The sequence below is a fragment of the Cervus elaphus genome, chromosome 5 (genome assembly GCF_910594005.1).
Source record: "Cervus elaphus chromosome 5, mCerEla1.1, whole genome shotgun sequence".
Taxonomy (NCBI): Eukaryota; Metazoa; Chordata; class Mammalia; order Artiodactyla; family Cervidae; genus Cervus; species Cervus elaphus.
In genome coordinates, this window is record NC_057819.1 from 82481285 (window position 1) to 82505828 (window position 24544).

The following is a 24544-nucleotide window of genomic DNA, read 5'->3' on the forward strand; positions in this document are numbered from 1 at the left end:
CTGGAGGAGAGGGGCCAGAGGACACCAGCTCCCCAGAGTCTCCATCCTGGGACCACGCCGCTGGGGGACAGTCTGAGGACGGCCTCGCGCTTGCGTGTCCTGCGAGGAGAGTACCAGGCCCACCTCCATGTCACCCACTTCCAGAGTCCGGAGAAGACTGGCAGGCCCCGTTGCCGGCCGGAGAGACTTCTCTTGCCGGCTTCTGGGGACAGCTCTGCTGCTGAGCAGGGCTGGAGAGCTGCAATTATGGAGACAGGATAAGAGCTATTTTGGGAAGAAGCCGTCGTGCTGCCAAGGCTTTTGACTTCCTAAACTAAAACAAGATGCACAAAGAAAGAGGGTGAGGGTGGAGACCAACAGGGAGAGACTGGCTCTGTCAGAAACATCCCATCCAGAATAAGGGGAAATATAACCCCTTCCCAGAGGTATAGATTTGCATCAAGAGGGGATCAAGAGGCTGGCTGTTAAGCTCCCTGAGCCCTGGCTATGGGAAAGAGTGGGCAATCTGACCACCTCCCCCCTGAATTCCCTGCTGACTCCCTCCCACCTAAGACCCTCCAAGAGCACTTCTTCAGTCTGTTGCATTTCTTTGAACATTTGAGCACAGATGATTTTGTATTGTTGTTGAAATATTTTCTGGCCATGTCTTATCTCCCCATCCAGACAGTAAGCCAAAGAATGTGTGTGTTGTGCAGCGTAGATGGTTTCCCCAACTGTGCCTAGCAGAGTGCTAAGCTTCTGATAAAAATTGCTGATGGAAGGAAGGGAGGGAGAAAGGCAGGAGAGAGAAGGAGTACTGTCTTGCATGGAGATAATCTAAAGGAAGCTGCTCCCACCCAGAGCTGAGCTCCGGGTAGAGCGTGAGATAAGCAGCAAGGCAGAGGGGGTGGCAGCCCCATTCCTGGCACCTCCCCTGCAGCCGTGCCGTTATCGGAGTTCAGGCTGTTCTGCCCCCCAATTTTATATACACACATCTCATTTGTTTTCCATCTGCAGTCAACCGTCCATCTTGGGCTAGTCCACGAACAGGACCCATTACAGGCCATGCTGGGCTTTGGATAAGGGAGAGATAAGGCAAGAGAAAGAATAAAGGCAAGAGAGCTTGGACTATCTTATCAAACGTGGGTCAAGAAGAATGAAAGTACTTAGAAGAACAACACGCTGTGAAATCAGGACACTCTTTGCCAAATTCAGGACACGGGGCTGCCGAGAGCAGAGTTCACCTTGTCCCTTTCCAAGTTAAGGACTCGAATAGTGTGTAACCCAGAAAAGCAGCCCCTTTGTGGAGAGCCCTAGGCCAGAGAGGGGACAGCCAAGTGGGGACGGATCCAACCTATGGCTCCCCAGACAGTCTTCCCAAGGAGAACCTGGCAGGATTCGTCGTTTGCCAAAAGGTCTCTACTCTTCCTCTCCAGTGTTGCAGCGAGCTCTGGTGTCTTCGTGTGAATGTCTCCCTGGAGATGCCACCCCATAGGTGCCCAGCTTGGCAAGTGGAACACAGGCTGGATTTCAGCCCCTGCCTCTCTGCCAGGTACCCATGTGCAGTGAGCAACCTGCTCAACCACAGGGAGCACCTCTGTCTGTCTCCTTTCATATCTGCTTCCATGAAAGGGTGAGAGGGGCACTTGGATCAGGGGGGAGCACAGGAAGACTGGAAGTAACTTCCCAGGGGCGTTCTTACCTCCTCATCTGTCATAATGGAGAGAGTAGAAGCCAGGCATTCCCAGGGGGCAGCAAATGGAATTCAGAGAGTGCCAACAGGAGGGGAAAAAGAGAATTTTACTAAAGACATCCAGTGGACTTGGGCATAACCTGGCCCAAATTCCTTCCTAGTCCAAAATGGCCCAAGTGAAAACAGCTAGCAAATTTCCAGGCACAGTGAGCGCTGAGCTTTACATGTTAATTGCTTAGCGAGGCCTTGCAAGAACCTTCAAAGGAAGCCAATAATAGATAGGGGAACTAATGACCAGAAAGGTAAAATAACTTACCCAAGGTCACAGTCAGAAAATAGAGAGACCAGGGCTCACACCCAGTAATATAGCTCGAGTCCTTATTCTAAAAACCTCTCCTTTGTGGAGCTTTGCTCCCTCTGGGGGGCAGAGCTGCTGGCAGGGACTGGGACTGCATCCCAGGGCTCTCCCCTTTCTAGAAACGTCTTCATCCAGAGCCCTGGCCTCCCTCACACTCACAGGCTGGAGTCTGTTGTCCACAACACGTGAAGCAGGAATTCCTTGGCACTAAGGTACTCTGTATTAAGATTGACCCCGGCCTTCCCTCCCACCAGAGAGGTCAAAAGCACAAAGTGAACAGGGGGTGGGCTCAGACCCTGGGGGTTCTCCAGCTGGCTGAAGACCCACTGATGTTCTTAAGGCTCTCGCCTAGACATCCCTGGAGATCCTGCTTCGGCCACAGCCAATAAGTACTTCCCTGGTCCTGGGGTGGGGGTCTTGAGGAGGGTTCTGAGGAAGCAGAGAGACACACGAGGAGACCCCTCAAGCTGCATTAGTTTGGAGTTAGTCCTGAGTAAGACCGTGATCAGGCAGTTTATGTTAGTGGGGCTTTTGACATTTGCTTTTTAATCACACAATAGGTTAAGACCAGCTTGTCTGAAAGGCCATGGGCTTATGTCATTCTCCATTCCCAACATGACTACTTCCTACCAAAAGGAGACTCTTGAAAATGCAGAGAGATTCCAAGTCCCAAACGAATGACTCTAACGGTAGGATATTAGGCAACGTGAGGAGTTCCTCTGCCCCCTGAGGTCAAAGCCCCGCAGGCACCATGCTGACAGACCTAGCTCTGGGATTCAGAGGCCACCCTCCCACCTGTTCTCCTGCCCCCAGCCCCCCAAAGCGGACCCGCGGGAGGGAAAAGCACAGACCTTTTAGCCACCAGAAGACACGATTGTACATTTCCTCAGAGACATCTGAAAGTAACAGAGATTGTTGCTTTTTTTTCCTCTCTCTGTGGGATGCGCTCCCCGCCCCTCACTACTTCACCTCTCCCTTCCTAGCTCTACATTTCTCCACCCAAAGCTGCCCTCAGCCCTTGGCGCTCTCCCCAAGAAGCTCCTCCAAGCTCCTCCAACCTAAGACCAAGTGCCGCGTTCCCGCTCTCCTGCTCCCCCTTCTCCCCACCCTCCCTCGTGCCACTGTGAATGCCTCTCCCCTCTCAGAAACCTAAGTCCCAGCTCATTTACGCCCCGCCTTCTCCACTTGGTTGCCAGAATATTTACCTGAGGACCTTTATTCTCGTCACCAGCCCTCACCCCGCTCAGTTCTTCCTCTCCACCCCTGGGAAGTAGCTTCCCACCCTGCAGACCACTCTCTACTACCTTCCATTGAAAGGTTAAGCAGCGCTGCCTGGAAGAGTCAATGCCTGACGCCGGCCCAAGCATCGTCATCGGCCTCATTAGCTTGGAGCTCAGAGAAGCTGGTGGGGAAGGAAGGGAGCAATGGGCTCAAGGATGGGTCTAGCTTTGGCACTGGCGGGAGGGCAGCTCTGAGGCCCAGAATGAGGAGGGGGGACGTCCTCCCACCCCGGCGTCCCACCTCACTAAATCAGGGCTGCACCTGGGCAATCTGCTTCTGCACATACCCATGAAGAAAACACTAAACCTTTGAGTGGGATGTCTGGAGGTGTGCTTGGGGGCCTGTGGCACTTCCCTCAATGGTGACGGACTCGGAGACTCCTTTGGTGATGATAGTGGTGATGGACTTGCCTTCTGTCTCTGGAACATCAGATCCTCACAGAAAGGGCTGGTTTCCATTTCAAAAAAAGGCAGTGAAGGGTCTGGGGGAGGAGGGGACTTGGGCTCGAAATCAGGTGTTATCGGCCGACTGTTGGGCATTTCACCTTCAGGGCTGAGTAAGGCCCACCACGTGGAGTCTGGCCCGTATCTCGGTAAGCACCGAGGGGGCAAGGGCCGAGGGGTCAGTTCCAGCTCTGCGTGGATCGAGTGCTTTCTAGAAGAGGGCTCTGGAGGCCTAAGTGTGGGTCGTGTGAACTCGTAGATACTGTCTGAGCGTTTTGTGGTATGTTGCTTATAGAAGGGCCCCAGAGTGACAAAGGCAGAGGATTTGAAGGGGCTCTCAGATGCTGCTCGAGACGTTCCGCGGGAAGCTGACTGTGCCCCGGGGGAGATGGTGACCCTGCGACCACCCTCACTCTCTCCTCGCATTGAGGGCTTCATGCTGGGCTCCACTTCTGATGGTATTAAAACCTTTGGGGAGGACTTGGTTTCGTTGTACACAGAGGGCCTGTGGACGGGCTCAGGCTCAGGGCGCACAGCCTTGTGTCCACTGTTCAAATCTTTAAGGACAGAGAATGTGAGGGATGATTCCATGTTCACACTTCTATGCAAGGCCTTAGGTTCTGCATAAATTGAGTTCTGACGGCCCATTTCATATTCTGGCCCAGGAATTCTTCTCTGGGGTGACCGAGAGTCTGGATAGATGCGGTTGCCGCCATGTTCTGGGCTAGGGGGTCTCCTTGGAAATCTGATATCCCCAGCAGTCACACTCTTTCTAATGGGCTCAGTTTGGACCGCTTGATCCTTTGGGCAAATCAAAGGCCTCCGGGGAACTCTGACCCCTTGTGGGTATTGGACCTTGGAGGGTGGCTCGTCTTCTAAGAGTATGAAGTCATCCTTCTGGTCGACAAAACTCAACCGGCGAGAGGATTTGGCCTCTGGAATTAGCGAGAAACGATTACTGATGTCACGCCCTGGCCTGGTCTCAACCCCTCTTCTAGTTGCTTCCTCTCTGGACGGACTGACGTTCTGAGGCACCTGACCGGTGTAGGGCACCGACTCGCCCTGAATCAGCTTTCGAGGAGGAGAGGCCTGGCGGGATGTATCAGTTCTGGATCGGGTCTCGGATCGAGGGTTGAGTGCTCCAGAGGGGCCAGGCCCTGACTGAGGGGAGCTAGAGCGAAGGTAGTCTGATGATAAATGGAGAGCAGTGGTGTGCCCAGCTTCTGATCTTCGATGGCCTGTCGGGATCGTGGAGGCTGGGCCACTCCGCTGGCTCGAGGAGACAAGGTACCCCTGTCCCCGCTGAGGGGTCATGCTAGCAACCTCGGCCCCTTTCTGTGCTGAAACTGCCACCCTGGACCCAGTTTTATTTGTCTTGACCACATGATATGTTGTGCCTCTTTGGGTAGAGCCCATATTTTACCGGCTGGCTTGTATTCAGGGTCCTAACAAAGCCTGAATATTTATCCTCAGTTTTAAAAGCCGCTGTTCTTGCACTCCCACAAAAGTGGCTGTTGTTCTCCAGGTGTCTCTACTAGTCCCCTTAGCTACCTGCCTGGTGATGTCATAAAGGAAGGAGCCTCCTATTAAATATTCTGGCACACAGACACAGTTCTTCAGAGACTGTCAAGCAATAATGGCAACTGTGGATTGTCTTTCATGTTAACACCACCAAAGCTTTGACCAAGTTCTTAGCAAAACCAGGATTTCCTGGTGTAGAAGGAAGGCTCTAGATCCTCCCTTACTCTCCCCAGGTTCTAGGAACTCTCAGAGACTCATCCAGAGAGAAGGAACCAGTTTGAATATCCTACTAAGGCAGGGCTCCTCAAATCAATCCCACTGTGTTAGCCCCAATTTTAATAAGATGCAATGTTACAAAACTGTCCCAATTTGGTTTGGAGCTGCACTGAATATCAGTCACAAAATAGAATCCCAGCTTTCTACAGGTTTCGTGGGTGGTTTTGTTGGCCGTGGGGTGAAAACCCAGGTTGCTCAGATCATAAATTCTCACACATTCTTGGCCCAGGAGTGCGTGTAGGCTTGTAGAAGGAGTCAGTCATCAGTTTCAATCACAAATGGCTCTTTGTGTACCTTGGACAAGTTACTCGACTTGCCTGAGACTTGGCTTCTTCATCTGGACACCACTGCCTGATAGATGCATGTCACACAGTGAATGGTACTCCTTTCTCACAAGCCCCTCCTCTCAGCTATCCTGATCAGCTAGACTCCAGTTCTTTCTTCATTTGAAGAAAGACTTTCCACCTTGGATGACCATTTATTGATTCATATTTAGTTTTGGTGGCCCTGGGTCTTCGTTGCTACCTGTGGGCTTTCTCTAGTTGCAGCAAATTGCAGCTACTCTCTCCTTGTGGTGCATGGGCTTCTTGTTGTGGCAGCTTCTCTTGCGGAGAGCAGTCTTCAATAGTTGTGGTGCATGGACTTAGCTGCTCCATGGCATGTGGGATCTTCCTGGAGCAGGGATCAAATTCACGTCCTCTCCACTGGCAGGTGGATTCTTAATCACCAGGGAAGTCCTTGGGTGATCATTTTGGATAAGAGAGAAACACAGTCATCTTTCTCTTCCTTTTGCATGCTGGTTCTCTCTCTCCCTCTCTGAGACAGACCCTACGGTATCCAGCATTCCACTGTTGACTCTGAAGGGTCATGATAGTTATTGGATATTCAGGATCACAGTTTCTGGATCTTTATATTCAGAATTGATTAGAGACATAAAGTCAAAATTTAAAAAAATTTTTTTTTTTTTTGCCTCGCTGTGGGTCTTGCAGGATCTGAGTTCCCTGACCAGGGATTGAACCCAGGCAGTGGCATTGAAAGCACCAAGTCCTAATCACTCGATCACCAGGGAACTCCCCAAACAAAAAAAACATTTTTACATATCAGGTATCTCAATAGATTGAGAAACTTTGAGCTAGTGACACAGGTCTCAAGAATACAAAATTCTGGTCCTCAAGCCTGCCAGGCCCCTGACAGTGGGGGCCCAAGGGACTGTTTGGCCTTCTCTCACTCCTGAGTCCCGGGTCCTTCTCTCACTTCTGGTCCCTGCTGTCTGCGTGTGCCCCAGACTCAGGGAGGAGCTGCACTGGAGTGAGACACCATGCTCTGCCCTGGTGCCTGCTTCCGTGGTTGAAGTGATTCCACCAAGAAGAAATGAGAGATACAAACGCCTGCTCCACTTCCAAAAGGCAAGGTTCTGTATGACACAGAAGGAGAACAATAGGTATGGAGCAAGATGACTGGCTCTGGAGAATTTGGTTTGATATATTTAGCTTTCCCAACAAAGAAACTGGACTTTCTGGGTGGCTCAGTGTGTGAAGAATCCACCTGCAATGCAGGAGACACAGGAGACGTCAGTTTGATCCCTGGGTTGGGAAAAGCCCCTGGAGGAGGGTATGGCAACCCACTCCAGTATTCTTGCCTGGAGAATCCCATGGACAGAGGAGCCTGGCAGGCTATGGTCAATAGGGTCTCAAAGAGTCAGACACAATTGAAGCGACTGGACATGTATGCACAAGTAAACCAGATAAAGACAGGATATACATAATAAAAGCAGAATATCAAGAAAATGGCTATTATCAGAATTTAAATTTTTTCAAAGAGCTCCCCAAAAAATACTATCAAAAGGTGGATAGAACCCGAACTACATGCTTATTTAGGAATTCCTCTGTTTTACAGATCTGGTATGACTGAATTCAAGGGAAGAAGTTACAGATTTATGGTAATGGAAAGACTGTGCTGTGTGCTTAGTCACTCAGTCCTGTCCGACCCTTTACAACCCTGTGGACTATAGCCCCCCAGGCTACTCTGTCCTTGGGATTCTCCAGGAAAGAATACTGGAGTGGGTAGCCATGCCCTCCTCCAGGGGAAGTGGACTCATAGAAGATCTCAGACTAAAATGGTACTTTAAAAAAGGCAACTGTCTTGCAGCTAGGTATCCAAATGTTGGATGTACTGGAAAATATACATGAAAATGAATATGCTCATGGTAGAAAAGCAGTGAATCTACTTTTGGGTTACAGAAATCCAGATAGAGTTTATCTTACAGATTATGGCTTTTCCTACAGGTATTGAGAACCACAAACAGTATCTGGAAAATCCTAATAAAGGCCAAAATGGGACTTAAGAGTTTATCAGCTTGGATGCTCACAAAGGAACAGGTGAAATAGCCTAGTACTTGGCGTATACTAGTAACTCACTATATGATGATATGAAGAAAAGCCAAACTACCAGTGCTCAAGAAAATTATGAACCCAAGTGGAATGAATACCTTTAAGATGACTGGAATTTTCCACTAGAGGAGAGGGTGTAACTGCATACTCCAGTCAAAAAATTGATTCATGAAAGGCTGCCCAAAGCAAGTTAATCAAATGCAAAATAGGTTAATGGAAAAAATCCACTTTGAGAGAAGTGCTGAATCCTGGGCAACATGGAGACAAGAGCAAAAGAGGAGAAGCTGACTGGACTGCTTAACAATGAAACAGCTCAGGAAAGACAAAAATACGGTGAGTCTTAAGAACTGTTGAAGTAAAAAGTTATCCACAAAAATCCAGCTGTATACAATTCCCAAATGCATTTTATGAACCCTATCAAGATCTTACCAGGCCAGATGTATTCAATTGGTAAAGTTCTCCATTTTGATACACATACACTTTTTTTTTTTTTAATTAGTTGGAGGCTAATTACTTCACAGCATTTCAGTGGGTTTTGTCATACATTGATATGAATCAGCCATAGAGTTACACATATTCCCCATCCCGATCCCCCCTCCCACCTCCCTCTCCACCCGATTCCTCTGGGTCTTCCCAGTGCACCAGGCCCGAGCACTTGTCTCATGCATCCCACCTGGGCTGGTGATCTGTTTCACCATAGATAATATACATGCTGTTCTTTCGAAACATCCCACCCTCACCTTCTCCCACAGAGTTCAAAAGTCTGTTCTGTATTTCTGGTACTTCTGTGTCTCTTTTTCTGTTTTGCATAAAGGGTTGTCGTTACCATCTTTCTAAATTCCATATATATGTGTTAGTATGCTGTAATGTTCTTTATCTTTCTGGCTTACTTCACTCTGTATAATGGGCTCCCGTTTCATCCATCTCATTAGAACTGATTCAAATGAATTCTTTTTAACGGCTGAGTAATATTCCATGGTGTATATGTACCACAGCTTCCTTATCCATTCATCTGCTGATGGGCATCTAGGTTGCTTCCATGTCCTGACTATTACAAACAGTGATACACATACACTTTTTTAAAACTTATTCTGTGTTGGGGTATAGCCGATGAACAATGTTGTGATAGTTTCAGGCGGACAGCAAAGGGATTTAGCCACACATGTGCATGTATCCATTCTCCTCCAAACTCCCCTCCCTTCCAGGCTGCCACATAACATTGAGCAGAGTTCCATGGGTACACATACACTTCTGCAACTGGTGTGGAAGACACAGAATTTGAAATTTCTAAAGAACTTTGGCTTACAATTTCCCAGTTTACTCTTAATGAAAAGACAAAGGCAGATGTGAATTATTATAGCTTCTTAATTCTTTTTCTTTTGATATTACTCTTTCTTTGTATTTTCTCTGTAGATACCGAATAAAATACTTTTGAAGTGAAGTGAAAGTCACTCAGTCGTGCCTGACCCCATGGACTATACAGTCCATGGAATTCTCCAGGCCAGAATACTGGAGTGGATACCCTTTCCCTTCTCCAGGGGATCTTCCCAATCCAGGGATCGAACCCAAGTCTCCTGCATTGCAGACAGATTCTTTACCAGCTGAGCCACAAGGGAAGCCCAAGAAAACTGGAGTAGGTAGCCTATCCCTCTTCCAGGGGATCCTCCCAATCCAAGAATTGAACCAGGGTCTCCTGCATTTCAGGCAGACTCCCTACCAACTGAGCTATCAGGGAAGCCCCAAAATAAATTATATATATATATATATAAAATGCTTGGTTAGCCATTATATATCTTGTTTTATAGAAAACGATAGAAGTGTAAGGGTATTTACAAGTCAGCTATCTTGAGGCCACTAAGGGTAAACCAGATTGAAGTGAAGATAGCTTATTGATTATGCTTATTTGATATCTTGTCATATCATAAAATTGAGACTGGTTGACTTGAATAAAACTTTCTCATGAAATTTTACTTTAAATATGATGGTTTACTTGTTTGTCTAGGGAGATTATACTTCTCTTTGCATGTTTAGAATGTGAATTTCCCTATCAACATGTAACATTGTGTGCTACCACTTTTCTGATCTTACCAAAATCAGCTTGGTTGTCCGAACAATTTTTTGCATTTTCCTAATGTTGGAGAAATATTTTCCTCTCGGTGTTCAATTTAGGTATGAGTGAAGATAAAGGGTGATTTTAGCAAAAATGTTGCAAGAGACAACACAGAATCTTGACACTTTTCTCATCACAAAATGTTTGCTTCTATTAGCCTGAGACATGGATGGGTTCTTTGAGGGTGACCCCTACTTTTCTTGCTCTCCTTACTGGCAGTATGAAAACAAAAGGCGATGACAGGTGTAAAAGCTATGGTACACTCTTTTATTTTGAATGAAGACATGTAGTGAGCTCAGGGATGGCCACTTGGTTAATTGGTTCTGGGACAGCCAGTCTCTGAGATGGTTCCAGGGATCCTCACCTCCTAGCACTCATGCTTTTTTACAGCACCGCCCCCCCAATTCTGTATCAGGGCTTTCCCTGTGTGACTGGTAGAATATAACAGAAATGATGATAAGTGGTTACTGAGACTAGATCGTAATGACATTGTAACTTTTGCATTGGTATCTTGGATTTTCCCCATTCTATGGGTTGCCTCTTTACTCTGTGGATAGTGAAATTTTACATTTTCATTAAGTCCAACATGGCTATTTTTTCTTTTGTTTCCAGTGCCTTTGGTGTCATTACCAAAAAAATCATCGCCAAATCCAATGTCATAAAGCTTTTACCCTGTATTTTTATCTAAAAGTTTTGTTTTCAGTTTTACATTTAGGCCCTTGATCCATTTTATGCTGACTTTTGTACATGGTGGGACTTCCTTGGTGGTCCAGTGGTTAAGAATCCACCTGCCAATGTAGGGAACACAGGTTCTGTCCCTGGTCTAGCAAGATTACACACGCCATGAGGCAACTAGACCCATGTGCCACAGCTACTAAAGCCCGCACACCTAGAGACCGTGTTCCACAATGAGAAGCCCCACTCGCCGCAACCAGAGAAAGCCTGCACACAGCAATGAAGACCCAGCACAACCAAAAATAAAAATAAATAAATAAAACTATAAAAACTTTCTGTATATGGTGTTAGATAAGGGTCCAATTTCATTCTTTTCTAGTTTTCTCAGCATCATTTGTTGAAAAGATTATCCTTCCCCCATGATCCTGGCCCCCCTGTCAACAGTTATTTGACCACATATAGCAGGGTTCATTTATGGGCTCTCTATTCTCTTCCATTGATCTCTATGTCCCGATTACTGTAACTTTGTAAGTTTTGAAATCAGGAAGTATGAATATTCTAGTTTTGTTCTCTCGCAAGATTGTTTGGACTACTTGGGGTCCACCAGGATTTCATATGAATTATAGGACTGAGACTTTGACAGGGGTTGCATTTAATCTGTAGATCCTTTGGATACTATTATTTTAACAATATTATTCTTCCCTTACATGAACATGGTATGCGTTTCAACTTATTTGTCTTCTTTAATTTCTTTCAGCAATTTTTTGTAGTATATAGGTTTCACAGTACAAGCGTTTTACCTTCTCAGTTCAGTTCAGTCGCTCAGTCATGTCTGACTCCCTGTGACCCCGTGAATTGCAGCACGCCAGGCCTCCCTGTCCATCACCAACTCCAGGAGTTTATTCAAACTCATATCCATCGAGTCAGTGATGCCTTCCAGCCATCTCATCCTCTATCATCCTCTTCTCCTCCTGCTCCCAATCCCTCCCAGCATCAGGGTCTTTTCCAATGAGTCAGCTCTTCGCATGAGGTGGCCAAAGTATTGGAGTTTCAGCTTCAGCATCAGTCCTTCCAATGAACACCCAGGACTGATCTCCTTTAGGATGGACTGGTTAGATCTCCTTGCAGTCCAAGGGACTCTCAAGAGTCTTCTCCAACACCGCAGTTCAAAAGCATCAATTTTTTGGCGCTCAGCTTTCTTCACAGTCCAACTCTCACATCCATAGATGACCACTGGGAAAACCATAGCCTTGACCAGACGGACCTTTGTTAGCAAAGTAATGTCTCTGCATTTAGCATGCTATCTAGGTTGGTCATAACTTTCCTTCCAAGGAGTAAGTGTCTTTTAATTTCATGGCTGCAATCTAGGTCAAGCTGATTCCCAAGTATTTTATTCTTTTTGATGCTGTTATAAATGGAATTGTTTTTATAATTTCCCTTTTAGATGGTTCATTGTTCATGTATGGAAATACAATTTATTTTTGTATGTTGCCTTTTCATCCTGATACTTAGCTGAATTCATTGATCAGTTCTAACAGATTTTGTGGACTCTTTAGGGTTTTTCACATACAAGCCCATATCATTTTCAGAGATAATTTTAATCCTTCCTTTTCAGTTTGGATGACCTTTATTTTTCTTGCCCAATTGCTCTGACTAGAACTTCCAAAATTATGAACAGAAGTGGTAAAAGCAAGAATCCTTCTCTTGTTCCTGATCTTTGAGGAAAAGCTTTCAGTCTTTCCATACTATTGAGGATAATGCTAGTCATGGGATTTTCATATATGATTTTTACTATATAGAGGTAGTTTCCTTATAGTCCTAGTTTATTGACTGTTGGATTTTGTCAAATGTTTTGTCTCTATCAATTGAGATAGTCATGTGGCTTTTTCCTTCATCATACTGATATGGCATATTACATTTTTATTTTTGGCTGTGCTGGGTCTTCACTGGTGCGTGCGGGCTTTCTCTAGTTGTGGTGAGCGGGGCTACTCTCCAGTTGCAGTGCAAGGGCTTCTCTTTGCGGTGGCTTCTCTTGTTGTGGAGAACAGCCTCTGGGGTGTGTGGGCTTCAGTAGTTGTGGTGCTTGAGATCAGCAGTTGCAGCTCGAGGGCTCCAGAGCACAGGCTCAGTTGCCCCATGGTATGTAGGAGCTTCCCAGACCAGGGGTCAAACCGGTGTCCCTTTCGTTGCAAGCCAGATTCTTAACTGCTACACCACCAGGGAAGTTCTACATTGATTTTTATACATTGAAACATCCTTGCATTCCAGGAATAAATCCTAGTTGGTGATGGTGTATAATATTTTCAATATGCTAAATTCTATCTTCTATTATTTTGTTGAGGATTTTTCCACCAATGTTCATAAAGGATATTGGTTTCTATCTTCTTGTAGTGTCTTTGTCTGGCTTTGGTGTCAGGGTAAAGCTGGCTTCAGAATGAGTTAGGAAGTGCCTCCTACTCTTCAGGTTTTGTTTTTTTTTTTTACTCTTCAGTTTTTTGGAAAAGTTTGAGAAGGATTGATATTAGTTCTTCTTTAAATTTTTGGTAGAGGACTTTCCTGGTGGTTCAGTGGTTAAAACTCTGCACTCCCAATGCAGGGGGCATGGCTTCAATCTCTGGTCGAGGAACTAAAGATCCCACATGTCACATGGTGTGGCCAAAAAAAAAAAATTTGGTAGAGTTCACCAGTGAAGCCATTAGGACTTTTCTTTGTTAGGAGATTTTTGAATATTAATTCAATCTCCGTAAATTTTAAGTCTATTCAGTCTTTCTATTTCTTTGTGATTTAATCTTGCTAGGTTTTATGTTATGAGGAATATGTCCGTTCATCTAGGTTATCCAATTTGTTGCATATAATTGTTCATAATATTCTCTTATAATCCTTTTCTTGTTTTTTTTACTGGACATTTGAACCTAATAATGTTATAACACTGGAATCACTTTTAACCAGGGTCTATAATCCCTCTAATCAATCTCCAGCCTTCTATCACCCTCCCCACAACTTACTTTGCCCAACCACACTGACCTTTTGCTGCTCCACCATAATGCTTCCTGTAGGGGAGCATCTGCTTTTCTTTGCAGTTGCTTCTGTTTGCTGGAATGCTCATCCCTCAGTGTCACAAAAACAGGCTCCTTCTCTTCATCCCAGTTGAAGTTCAAAGGTCACTTCTTCAGAGCAGCCTTCCCTTGAATATCCTTTCTAATGTTGTGTCCCCCTGTGCAATCATTATCACTTTACTTATTTTCTTCATAGCACTTATCACTATTAAAAGTATCTATTTATTCATTTAATGACTGTAGGCTCAAGGAGAGCGGGATTTCTGCTTTGTTCACTATTTCTCCATCACCTAGAATGGTGCCTGGCACAGAGGAGTCATTCAAAAATTATTTGTTGAATGTGGGACTGGATGCAGTAGGCCATTTGAGGAGGCTGTTGCAGTGGCCCAAGTGAGAGTGACCAGTGATCAGATGAGGGTAGCAGCAGCAGAGACACAAAGAAGTGGGTATAATGGACATGTGTTTTGGAGATTGAAACAAATAAACCTTTTTTTTTCAGTTTTTAAAATTACAATGTTGTGGCAATCTCTGCTATACAACAAAATGACTCAGTTTTATATATATACACACACACTCTTTTAGTATTCTCTCCCATTATGGTTTATCACAGGATATCGAATATAGTTCCCTGTGCTGACCCTGTTGTTTATCTATTTTTATACATAGTAGTTTGTATCTGCTAATCCCAAACTCCTAATTTTTCTCTACCCCACCCACTTACCCCTCAGCAACCACAGGCCTGTTCTCTTGAGTCTTTCTGTCTTTTGTAGATAGGTTCATTTGTGCCTATTTTATATTCCACACATAAGTAATATCAGATAGTATTTGTCTTTCTCTTTGTGACTTACTTCACTTAGTATGATAATCCCTAGTTGCATCCATGTTGCTGCAAATGACATTCTTTCTTTCTTTTTTATGCTGAGTATTATTCCACCATATATATGTACCATATCTTCTTCAACCATTCATCTGTTGATGGATATCTAGCTTATTTCCATGTTTTGGCTATTGTGAATAGTGCTGCTATGAACATAAGGGTGCATATATCTTTTTGAATTATAGTTTTGTCCAGGTATATTCCCAGGAATGAGACTTATGGATCATATGGTAATTCATTTTTTTGTTTTCTAAGGAACCTACATACTGTTTTCCATAGTGGCAGTATCAACTTAGATTCCCACTAACAGTATAAGAGGATTCTCTTTTTTCCACATCCTCTCCTGCATTGAAACAAATAAGTCTTAATGACTGATATTTCAATGTAAGGAGTAAGAGAATGGGAGGAGTCAAGAATGACTCCTGGGTTTCTGGTTTGAGTGCCTGAGTGAAAAGAAATACCATTAGCTGGAAGGGAAATTCTGGAGATGAAGGAGATCTGTGATTGAGACTATGGGTTTGGTTTTGGGTATTATCAGTAAGATACCTGAAAGAAACCCAAGCGGAGACACTGAATACTTGGGTAGATATATGGGCTGAGAGGAGAGGTCCGGTCATAGACTTCTAATACATATCTGGAAGTTGTCAGCATACAGAAGCTAAGCCAATGGATGTGAGCAAAGTCTCTTAGGAAGAAAGCTTGAAGTAAGAAAAGGAAAAAAAAAAAAAAAAAGAAAAGGAAGAGGTAAAAGGGAAGGTAAAAAAAATTCCTTTTAAAATAATATTAAAAAAAAAACACAACTTAATGATAATCCTGACCAAAGAGATGAAAGACCCATATGCTGAGAACTATAAAACATTAATTAAGGAAACTAAAGATGATTCAGAGAAATGGAAAGATAACCCATGATCTTGAACTGAAAGAATTAATTGTTAAAATGGCCATACCACCCAAAGCATTCTACAGAATTAATGTGATCCCTATCAAATTACTAACGACATATTTCACAGAATTAGAGCAAATAATCCTAAAATTTATATGGAACCATGAAAGACCCAGAATTGCCAATGCAATCCTGAGGAAAAAGAACAAAGTAGGAGGCATAGCCTCCCAGACTTAAGATGATACTACAAAGCTACAGTAATCAGAACAACATGGTATTGGCACAAAAACAGACATATGGCTCAATGGAACAGAACAGAGTCCAGAAACAAACCCACACACGCGTCGTCAGTCTTCGACACAGGAGGGAAGAGGAAACAGAGGAGAACAAGCGGTATCTTCAGCAAGTGGTGCTGGGAAAGCTGGGCAGCCGCGTGTGAATCAATGAAGTTAGAACACACCCTCACACCATACACAAAATAAACTCAAAATAGCTTAAAGACTTAAGTATAAGACAAGACACCACAAAACCCCTTGAGGAGAACACAGGCAAAACATTCTCTGACATAAACTGTACCAATATTTCCTTAGGTGAGTCTCCCAAAGCAACAGAAATAAAAGCAAAAATAAACAAACAGTACCTCGTCAAACTTACTGGCTTTTGTACAGCAAAGGAAAGCATAAAACAATGAAAAACCAACCTACAGATCAGAAAAAAAAATTTGCAAATGATGTGACTGACAAGAGCTTAATTTCCTCAATTTCCAAAATATACAGCTCATATACAACTCAGTAACAAAAAACAAACAACCTAATTGGAAAATGGGCAGAAGAACTAAATAGACATTTCTCCAGAGAAGACATAGAGAGGGCCAACAGGCACATGAAAAGATGCTCAACATTGCTAATTATTAGAGAAATGCAAATCAAAACTACAATGAGGTACCATCTCACGTTGATCAGAATGGCCATCATTAAAAAGTTGACAAATAACAAATGCTGGAGACATGTGCTGGTGTGGAGAAAAGCAACAGCTTCCTTCACTGTTGGTGGGGATGTAACTTGGTGAAGCCACTATGGAGAACAGTATGGAGGATCCTTAAAATACTGAGAAGAGAGTAGTCATATGATCCAGCATTCTCACTCCTGGGTATGTATGTGGACAAAACTATAATTCAAAAGATGCATGAACCCCTACGTCCACAGCGGCACTATTCAGAATAGCCAAGACATGGAAACAATTTTATCTATCAACTGATGAATGGATAAAGAAGATGTGGTACATGTGTATACAATGGATTGCTACTCAGCCATAAAAAGGAAAGAATGCCATTTGCAGCAACATGGACGGACCTAGAGATTATCATACTAGCTAAAGTAAGTCAGACAGAGAAAGACAAATACCATATGATATCACTTATATGTGGGCTATAGAATATGACACAGGGCTTCCCTGGGGGTTTGGTAGTGAAGAATCCACCTGTCAATGCAGGAGACAAGGGTTTGGATCCCTGATCCAGGAAGATCCCACAGGCCGAGCAACAACTAAGTCTGTTCACCACAACTATTCAGCCTGTGCTCTAGAGCCTGCAAGCTGCAACTACTGAAGCCCATGTGCCTAGTCTGTTCTCTGCAACAGGAGAAGGCACAGCAATGAGAAGTCCACATACCACAACTAGAGAGTAGCCCCCACCCACTGCAACCAGGGAAAAGTCTGAGCACAGCAACAAAGACCCAGTGCAGCCAAAGGAAAAAAATTTAAAAATGAGAACGCTAACTGCTGTGGAAGGGAAAAGATGCAACAGTGACTGGAAAGGGATGTGGGATCCAGGGAATATGGGGTTTCCTTTTCTTCTTTGGCCACACCACACAGCATGCGGGATCTTAGTTCCCCACTCAGGGATCGAACCAGCACCACTTGCAGTGGAAGCATGGAGTTCTAACCACTGGACCCCCAAGGAAGTCCAGGGAATACTTTTTAAAGATGGGAAAAATCTAAGGGTGTCAAGTGATGAAAAGAAGCTAATAAAGAAGGCGTTGAAGCTATTAAGAAGGGAGATGATAACCTGAGAAGGATAACTCTGAGCAGACAAAAGATGAGACTGGCCTTGGGTAAGAAAAGAGATGCCTCCTTCAGGGTGGCGTGGAGGGAAGTAGAAAGCATACGTGCAGAACAGGTCCACGTCGAGTTTAGGGCAGACTGCTTCACAGCTCTCCTAGTCACAGAAACAGATGTGATCTTGTTAGTACTTCTGGTGGTAGGAAGCTGAGTTTGTTCCCATCCAATGGCTTCTAATTTCTCTGTAAAGTTGGGGTTAAGTCATCTGTTCACTGCTAAGAGGAAGTGAAGAATAGGTTTGCAATAATAGCTGGTGAAGCCCAGGTGGGATGCATGAGACAAGTGCTCGGGCCTGGTGCACTGGGAAGACCCAGAGGAATCGGGTGGAGAGGGAGATGGGAGGGGGAATACGTGTAACTCTATGGCTGATTCATATCAATGTATGACAAAACCCACTGAAAAAATAAATTAAAAAAATAATAATAATAATAGCTGGTGAGAGTAGGAAAAATAGCGTACTAAAGAAATACAATGAGAGTGCCATGTGTAGGAAAAGTACCAAGTATATCAAGTACCTGGAATATAATAGGTGCTCCATAACTAATAACATTTACCAACATTATTACTGTTAATGGCTAGACAAGAAGATTACAAACCACATCAGGGCAAGTTTGTGTAGGACTTGTAGCCTTAATGAATACTAATAGATAATGCTCACCCTTTATCATGATATGTCTGCTATTAGTTCTCACATTTTTACATATGTTGGTTTTGTCTCAATATAAAATTTTTTGAGAGGAAGTACTGCATATGACCAAGTCTCTGTATTCCTCAGTTTCTTATACCTAGTATTATTTGTAAAGTAATTTGTCTTGCTTTTCCTCTGATTACAATGGCAAGCAACTGTTTCCCTGCTTTTTAAAAGGTCATATTAGGGAGGGAGGCGGGAGGAGGAATCGGGATAGGGAACACATGTAAATCCATGGCTGATTCATGTCAATGTATGGCAAAAACCACTACAATATTGTAAAGTAATTAGCCTCCAACTAATAAAAATAAATGAAAAAAAAAAACCCATAAATGGTCATATTAACTTGTACCTTCCTGTTTTATTTGTGTAGGGTAAAATTTGAGGGAGCTAAGAACTGTATTGAATATGACCATCCACAACAGGAACTATCCAGTTTTCACAGACAAAAGATCTACTACTTATAAATAAAATGTTAGCTGGCTAGCACTGTACAAGAGGCTAAATTAGAGAAAATACTATGATCTTTCTTACCATAGTTTCATTCTTCTGAGGCACTAAGGATGTGAGGTATACAAACTGAAATATAGAGATGATGTTTGTTCACTTAAAGAGTTCAAAATGTCTTGGGCTTTTATTCCTACCTATACGTTTATCATGTAAGTCAATTATAGCTGGAATGGGAATATGGCAATCCTGGCAAAGAGGAGGGCAATATTTCTATAATGAAACATGGATGGGGTCCCTGGTGGTCCAATGGTTAAGAACCCACCTTGCAATGTAGGGGATGCAGGTTTGATCCCTGGTCAGGGAACTAGGACCCCACATGCTGAGGTGCTACTAAGCCTGTGCCCATAGCTGCTGAGCCCACACGCTCTGGAGCCCGTGGTCTGCAACAAGAGAGCCTGTGTCCACAACAAAAGATCCCACATGACGAAACAAAGATTCCCATGGGACGCAACTAAGACCCGATGCAAATAAATAAATAAAACTTAAAAAAAAAAAAAAAAGCATGGATGACTGGTGCCCATTTGTATGGTGGTTTCTGGTTGCTGTTTAGTTGCTAAGTTGTATCCAACTCTTTTGTGACCTAGCCTGCCAGGCTCCTCTGTCCATGGGATTTTCCAGTCAAGAATACTACAGTGGATTGCCATTTCCTCCTTCAGGGGATATTCTCAACCCAAGGACTGAACCTAAATCTCCTGCAGTGGCAGGCAGATTCTTTACCACTGAGCCACCTGGGAAGCCTATGATGGGTGGTAGCAATAGTTAATTATTTGTCAAATTTTATAACAGAAATTAAAACTTCTTCGGGTGGCGGTTCCTTTCTCGATAACTAAAATACAGAAATATATCTTACAGGGCTTCTCTGGTGGCTCAGTGGTAAAGAACCTGTCTGCCAATGCAGGAGACATAGGTTTGATCCCTGGTCCGAGAAGATCCCACGGGCTGCAGAGCAACTAACTAAGCCCATGCGCCATGACTACTGAGCTCACATGACCACAGCCCATGCTCTACAAGAGAAGCCGCCACGGTGAGAAGTCTGCACAGTGCAACTGGAGAGCAGTCCCCGCTCACCACGACTAGGGAAAGCTTGCAGCAACGAAGACCTAGCAGAGCCAAAAATAGACAAATAAATAAACAGAATTTTTAAAGAAGAAATACATCTTACAGGTGAAATCCAACGTGTATTAAAAGGAAACATTTTATTAGATAACATGAATTTAAAGTTTTTGAAAATCTGTATCAAAAAAAAAAAAACAAATGCCATTTGGGGCACAATGAGAAAGTTTTACAATCAAAACACCTTTTACTTTCCAGAAATCTGACTGAAAACAAAAAATGTGCTGCAAACAAACGAGCCATTCTGTTGATAGTGGAAGCCAAACAAAGTGTGAGCTACAGACCCACTGCCCTAACGGTGACCGCAGCAGACGGGGGAAGAAGGGAGCTCAGGAGCAGGACACTCAAGCTCAGGCCAGGAGTCCACCTACAGTCCACTTCTGGTCAGTCTGACAAGTCACTCTGATCCAACACGATTATCCTGAACAAAAAAAGGGATTTTTGAGTTGGTGTGTATGTTTTTTAAAGACACAAACAACAGCTTCTTTCTATTCAACTAAACTCAAGGCAAAGAAACTTTGATCTTTATCATCAAAAGAGCTTATGATAAACTAGTGTATCCTGGGAAAGCAAAATGACTGCAAAGCAAGCGACGGCATCATCTTCTGTACCCTCCACCTAAAGCCTTCCTCTGCTGACCACCAGTTACGTAATCAAAGCTGGCGTTTGTTTCCCGTTCTATTTTAATTAAGTATAGACATCAGCATTTCAAACCGAGCAACTCTGAATTCAAGTCTCTGTCACTAGTGTTTATGTAGACATTGGTAAATGTTTAAAGTCTGTTCATGTTGTCTATAAACAGTGGACTCTGACTTACAAACATCTGATATCTCATTACCTGGATGGTTCAGACCAACCCAGTCGCTTCCAAAAACAGGGTTTCAGTTCCTCTTGATGAAATATAGGAGGAAGAAAAAACAACTTGATTATTCTCTGGATCAAAGGATGCCAGTGTTCAGAAGGCCCACTAGTACTCTCTCCAGTTTAGGGTGGACTGTTTAACCTCCAACAATTGTTTGCTTCTACAGAAATGAAATATGTCTAAAAATAATTACTGGGCTTCTACTCCTAATATCCTACAGCTCCCTCTCAAGTCAACAGACACCAATAATGCTAATTTCACAGAGTCCCTGCGTCATGTTCTCAGTGAATTCAGTGCTAGCTAAATACTCGCACAGTCAGGGTCCTGGAGGAAACAGAATGTACCTCCAGGCCCTTTCATGAAATGCCTGCTTACAGAGGTGTTAGAGTTACGGGTGCAAACAAGGGATGGCAAAGCATCCAGTGACCAGCAGCAGTGGGAAGCCTTACCACCCCTAAGTCTGAAGGGACTAGGGGAGGGCAGCGGTAGGGACAGTTAGTGGAACACAGTGCAAGCCAGAAGTGGAAGGACGGGACAGAAGCTGTGGCGGGATACCATTTCCACACAGACATGAGGTGCAGGGGCAGGCAGGTAAGTAACACCCAGCTACTCAGCAGCCCTCTGATCGGCTAGGGCCTCTCACTGGCCAACAGGGAGCCGGCTGACCAGCAAGCCCAGCAGATTCAGTTCACACAGGTCAGGAGGAGAGTGAGCATGGACTGGGGAAGGGATGAAAGAGGTACACCGGGTAATCTGAAAGAATTAATGACCGTCACTTCCCGAGTAGGAGGATCTTAAACGTAGGAAAGCACCATTTGTGGATGGTCTCTTAAAGCTCTATCAAAAGTTTTGAAATTACGGTTAATTTATACTTCTCACATTACTTGTAGGCACCACTTAAATTCCACAATTTATGACTTCTGATTGGATTCTTATTTAGCCTCTCTGTGAGATAAATTTAGAACTCTTTTGAAGATACATTAGGAGCAAGACATCTTTCCAGACAGTATATATGGATGATGACAGTAGCTGAAGACTTGATTTAGAAATAAAATTGGATGTTGTCACCGTTTTGTGATGAAGACATAATTGGCAATTAATAGAAAACCTGGGCCGAACTACAGGGGGAAGTATGGGAGGACTGTATACAGCATCAGGGAAAGTATAGGAGGACTGTATGCAGCCTCTGGGAAATATTTCTAAATAACTCTGATGCTCATTGAAGCCCAAGGACTTCAGGTTACATTATAATGACCATCCATTCATACCTTCTTCAGAAGTCCCTAAAAAGCTCTCCGATTTCCTTCTCTCTGGCTTCATGCTTTCTTCCCCTTTCCTCTTCTTTTCACCAACTTCTTGATCTCTGCTGCTTGCCTCCCTTCAATGACAATGATTCTGGTCATTAAATCATGTGCACAATGGCCAGAGGGAGAAGACTGTGCTCCCAAGGAAATATAGCAACAGCTAGCACTAATTGTGTGGGTTCCCTATGTGTTCAAGTGCTGTAATGTATATTAACTCATTTAATTCTCATCACAACTATGTAAAGTAGTTGAGCAGTGAGAAAACTGAGGTACAAAGAAGTTGAATTATATGCCCAGTATGTTCTAGAGCTGAGGTCAACCCAGAAAGTCTGACTCAGGACTCTGCTCTCAACCACTAGGCTATATTGCCTCAAAGGAAACAAACATTTCACATATGTTGTAACTGATGTCCTTTTTACAACCACATATATTTTATTGCCTTATCTTCATTTCCTGAAACTCTCAAGTGAAATATCTAATTGCAGTATCTAACAATTGAAGACCACATCTGTCAGACTAGTAAGCAGAAACCATCTCCCCCACTCAGCTTTAAGCTCCCTAAGGGCAGAGATCGCCTATGGCTCTGCACCTCAAGTGCTCAAACAGATGATGGCAGAATCAAACTGATATGGTGTAGTGACTTTTCTTGTTTTCATTTGGTGGATATTCAAAACAAAATATGCAAAGTGAGAGAGAAAGTAAAGCTAGCTGGGATGAAAAGAATTTTTTTCTTCCTAACCTTTCATCACTAATAGAATTGCAGGCTCTAAAGTTGGAGGAGGTTATCAATTACCTCCATCCAAATGCCCTGGACCAGAGTCATCCAGCCTATGCCTGGGTGGGAGGAGCTGTTGTTAAAGTAAAGGCAGCTGTCTTCTCTTTCAGATGGCTGTGGTTACTAGAAAACTTGTACTTTATTGAACAAAAGCCTTTTACTCTGCAGTTTCTAGTCAGTAGCTCTGTCCTTTCGGGCAGAAGAGAGTAAGCTGACTCTCTTCACTTTACAGTATTTCAGGTATTCAGAAACAGCTATCTAATTCTCTATTCCATACTCTTTTCTCAGACTGAGCCTCCCCGGCAACTTCAGCTGTTCTCACATGACAAGGTTTCCAGACATCGAGCTGTTCTGTGGCCACCCTCTTCTGTTTATGACTGTCCCTTTTAAAATATGACACCCCACCAGGAGCCCCACAGTGAACGAGAGTTCGAGGAGTTCTAGGAGTCCTCTAGCCAGTCTGAGTCGTCACCTTGACCTGGACAGCACATTTTCTGCCTGTTCAGTGTTACTGCAGCATCGACCTTTTTAGCAACCATATCAAACCGAGGTCTCGGGGGTCTTCAAGGAGAATGTCTTGAATTCTTACCAAGTCTCAAAATGCATGTTAAATGCTGGGCGTATAAAAATAAGACGTATTTCCCATCTTCAATGAAATTACATTTGAGTACGAGCTTCTGATCAAAAAATTGTTAGGTCAGCCCTCTCACATTCAATATTTTTGGATCCAAATGCTCACCTTCATCTTGCAGAGAAATTCAACATTTCCACCTGTCAAGATCATTTTGAATCCACAGTCTATCACCCATCACATTAGCATTCATCCTTAGACTATGTTATCTAAAAATTTGATAAGCATGCTTTTTCTGATTTAATTCAAATGACTGATGAAAATGTTGAAAGTGACAGGGCCAAGATACAGCAATTTTAGAGGCCTCTCTGTACTGATATCAATCTGCTAGTCAGCATAGTAAGCACGGTAGGCAGCTGGAAGGAGAGGGGCAGACAGGAGATGGGGCCGGCTTATCTACAGTGACATGATACCTTGGCCAAACATTCATTCTCCAAGAAGTCGATGTACTTTCTAAAAAGCTAATAATAAAATCTATTAAAAAAAAAAAAAACTAAACTAAAATCTAGTCCCCCTTCCTGAGAAAGAAGGAAAGGATGCCCTGGTGGAGAACAAGAACCTTGCCGGGCCCCTGGGCAGATCCGCTAGTTGCGTGCTGTCCTCGGGGGGCTGCAGCCATCTCTCCAGGTCCTCGTCGAGTGTAGAGTGAGCTCTGTCCAAGGCAAAGGAAGAGAATGAGACAGCGATCACTCCCCCTCTCCCCTGACAAGGAGGCACGCCCTCTAAAGTGGGAAAGGACCTTCACACTGCACACAGGAGAGAGCGCGAGCTCGGTGAGACTGTACCTGAGCCGTGGAGGTCACTGGGAGCCCATGTAAATGCGCACCAGGACCCTCCTTCAGCCTCTTGACAAACAGCCTCAGCCCCGGGACGTCCCTGTTACCGGTACAGTGGTTGTACCACCTACCTGCCTCAACCTGATCTTAGACCTCCAGCCTCCACAACAGTGAGAAATAAATTTCTGTTGTTTATAAGCACACACAGGCTTCCCAGGTGGAGCT

The 24544-nt window shown here is 44.0% G+C and overlaps 2 protein-coding genes and 1 pseudogene across 5 annotated transcripts in view; 1 reads left to right on the forward strand and 2 right to left on the reverse strand.

Annotated features, from left to right (window-relative positions):
- Positions 1 to 996: 996 nt before the first annotated feature.
- Positions 997 to 5170, reverse strand: LOC122693190 (uncharacterized protein C17orf47 homolog). The gene is made up of 3 exons (XM_043900758.1): positions 3598 to 5170; positions 2826 to 2926; positions 997 to 1014 (listed from the first exon to the last, which is right to left on the reverse strand). The coding sequence occupies exons 1-3, from the start codon at positions 5168 to 5170 to the stop codon at positions 997 to 999; spliced, it is 1692 nt and encodes a 563-aa protein (XP_043756693.1).
- Positions 5171 to 5913: 743 nt separating this feature from the next.
- Positions 5914 to 7943, forward strand: LOC122693191 (annotated as a pseudogene).
- A 12092-nt stretch (positions 7944 to 20035) lies between these two features.
- The window catches only part of TEX14 (testis expressed 14, intercellular bridge forming factor), a 142211-nt gene continuing 137702 nt past the window's right edge, over positions 20036 to 24544 (reverse strand). For all 4 annotated transcript variants that reach the window (XM_043902812.1, XM_043902811.1, XM_043902813.1 and 1 more), the window contains exons 30-33: positions 24103 to 24195; positions 22102 to 22211; positions 20810 to 20861; positions 20036 to 20392 (exon numbers count right to left, since the gene is read on the reverse strand). In XM_043902812.1, coding sequence (XP_043758747.1) covers positions 20356 to 20392; positions 20810 to 20861; positions 22102 to 22211; positions 24103 to 24195 — 292 coding nt within the window. In that variant the 3' untranslated portion in view covers positions 20036 to 20355. The remainder of the gene's footprint in view (positions 20393 to 20809; positions 20862 to 22101; positions 22212 to 24102; positions 24196 to 24544) is intronic.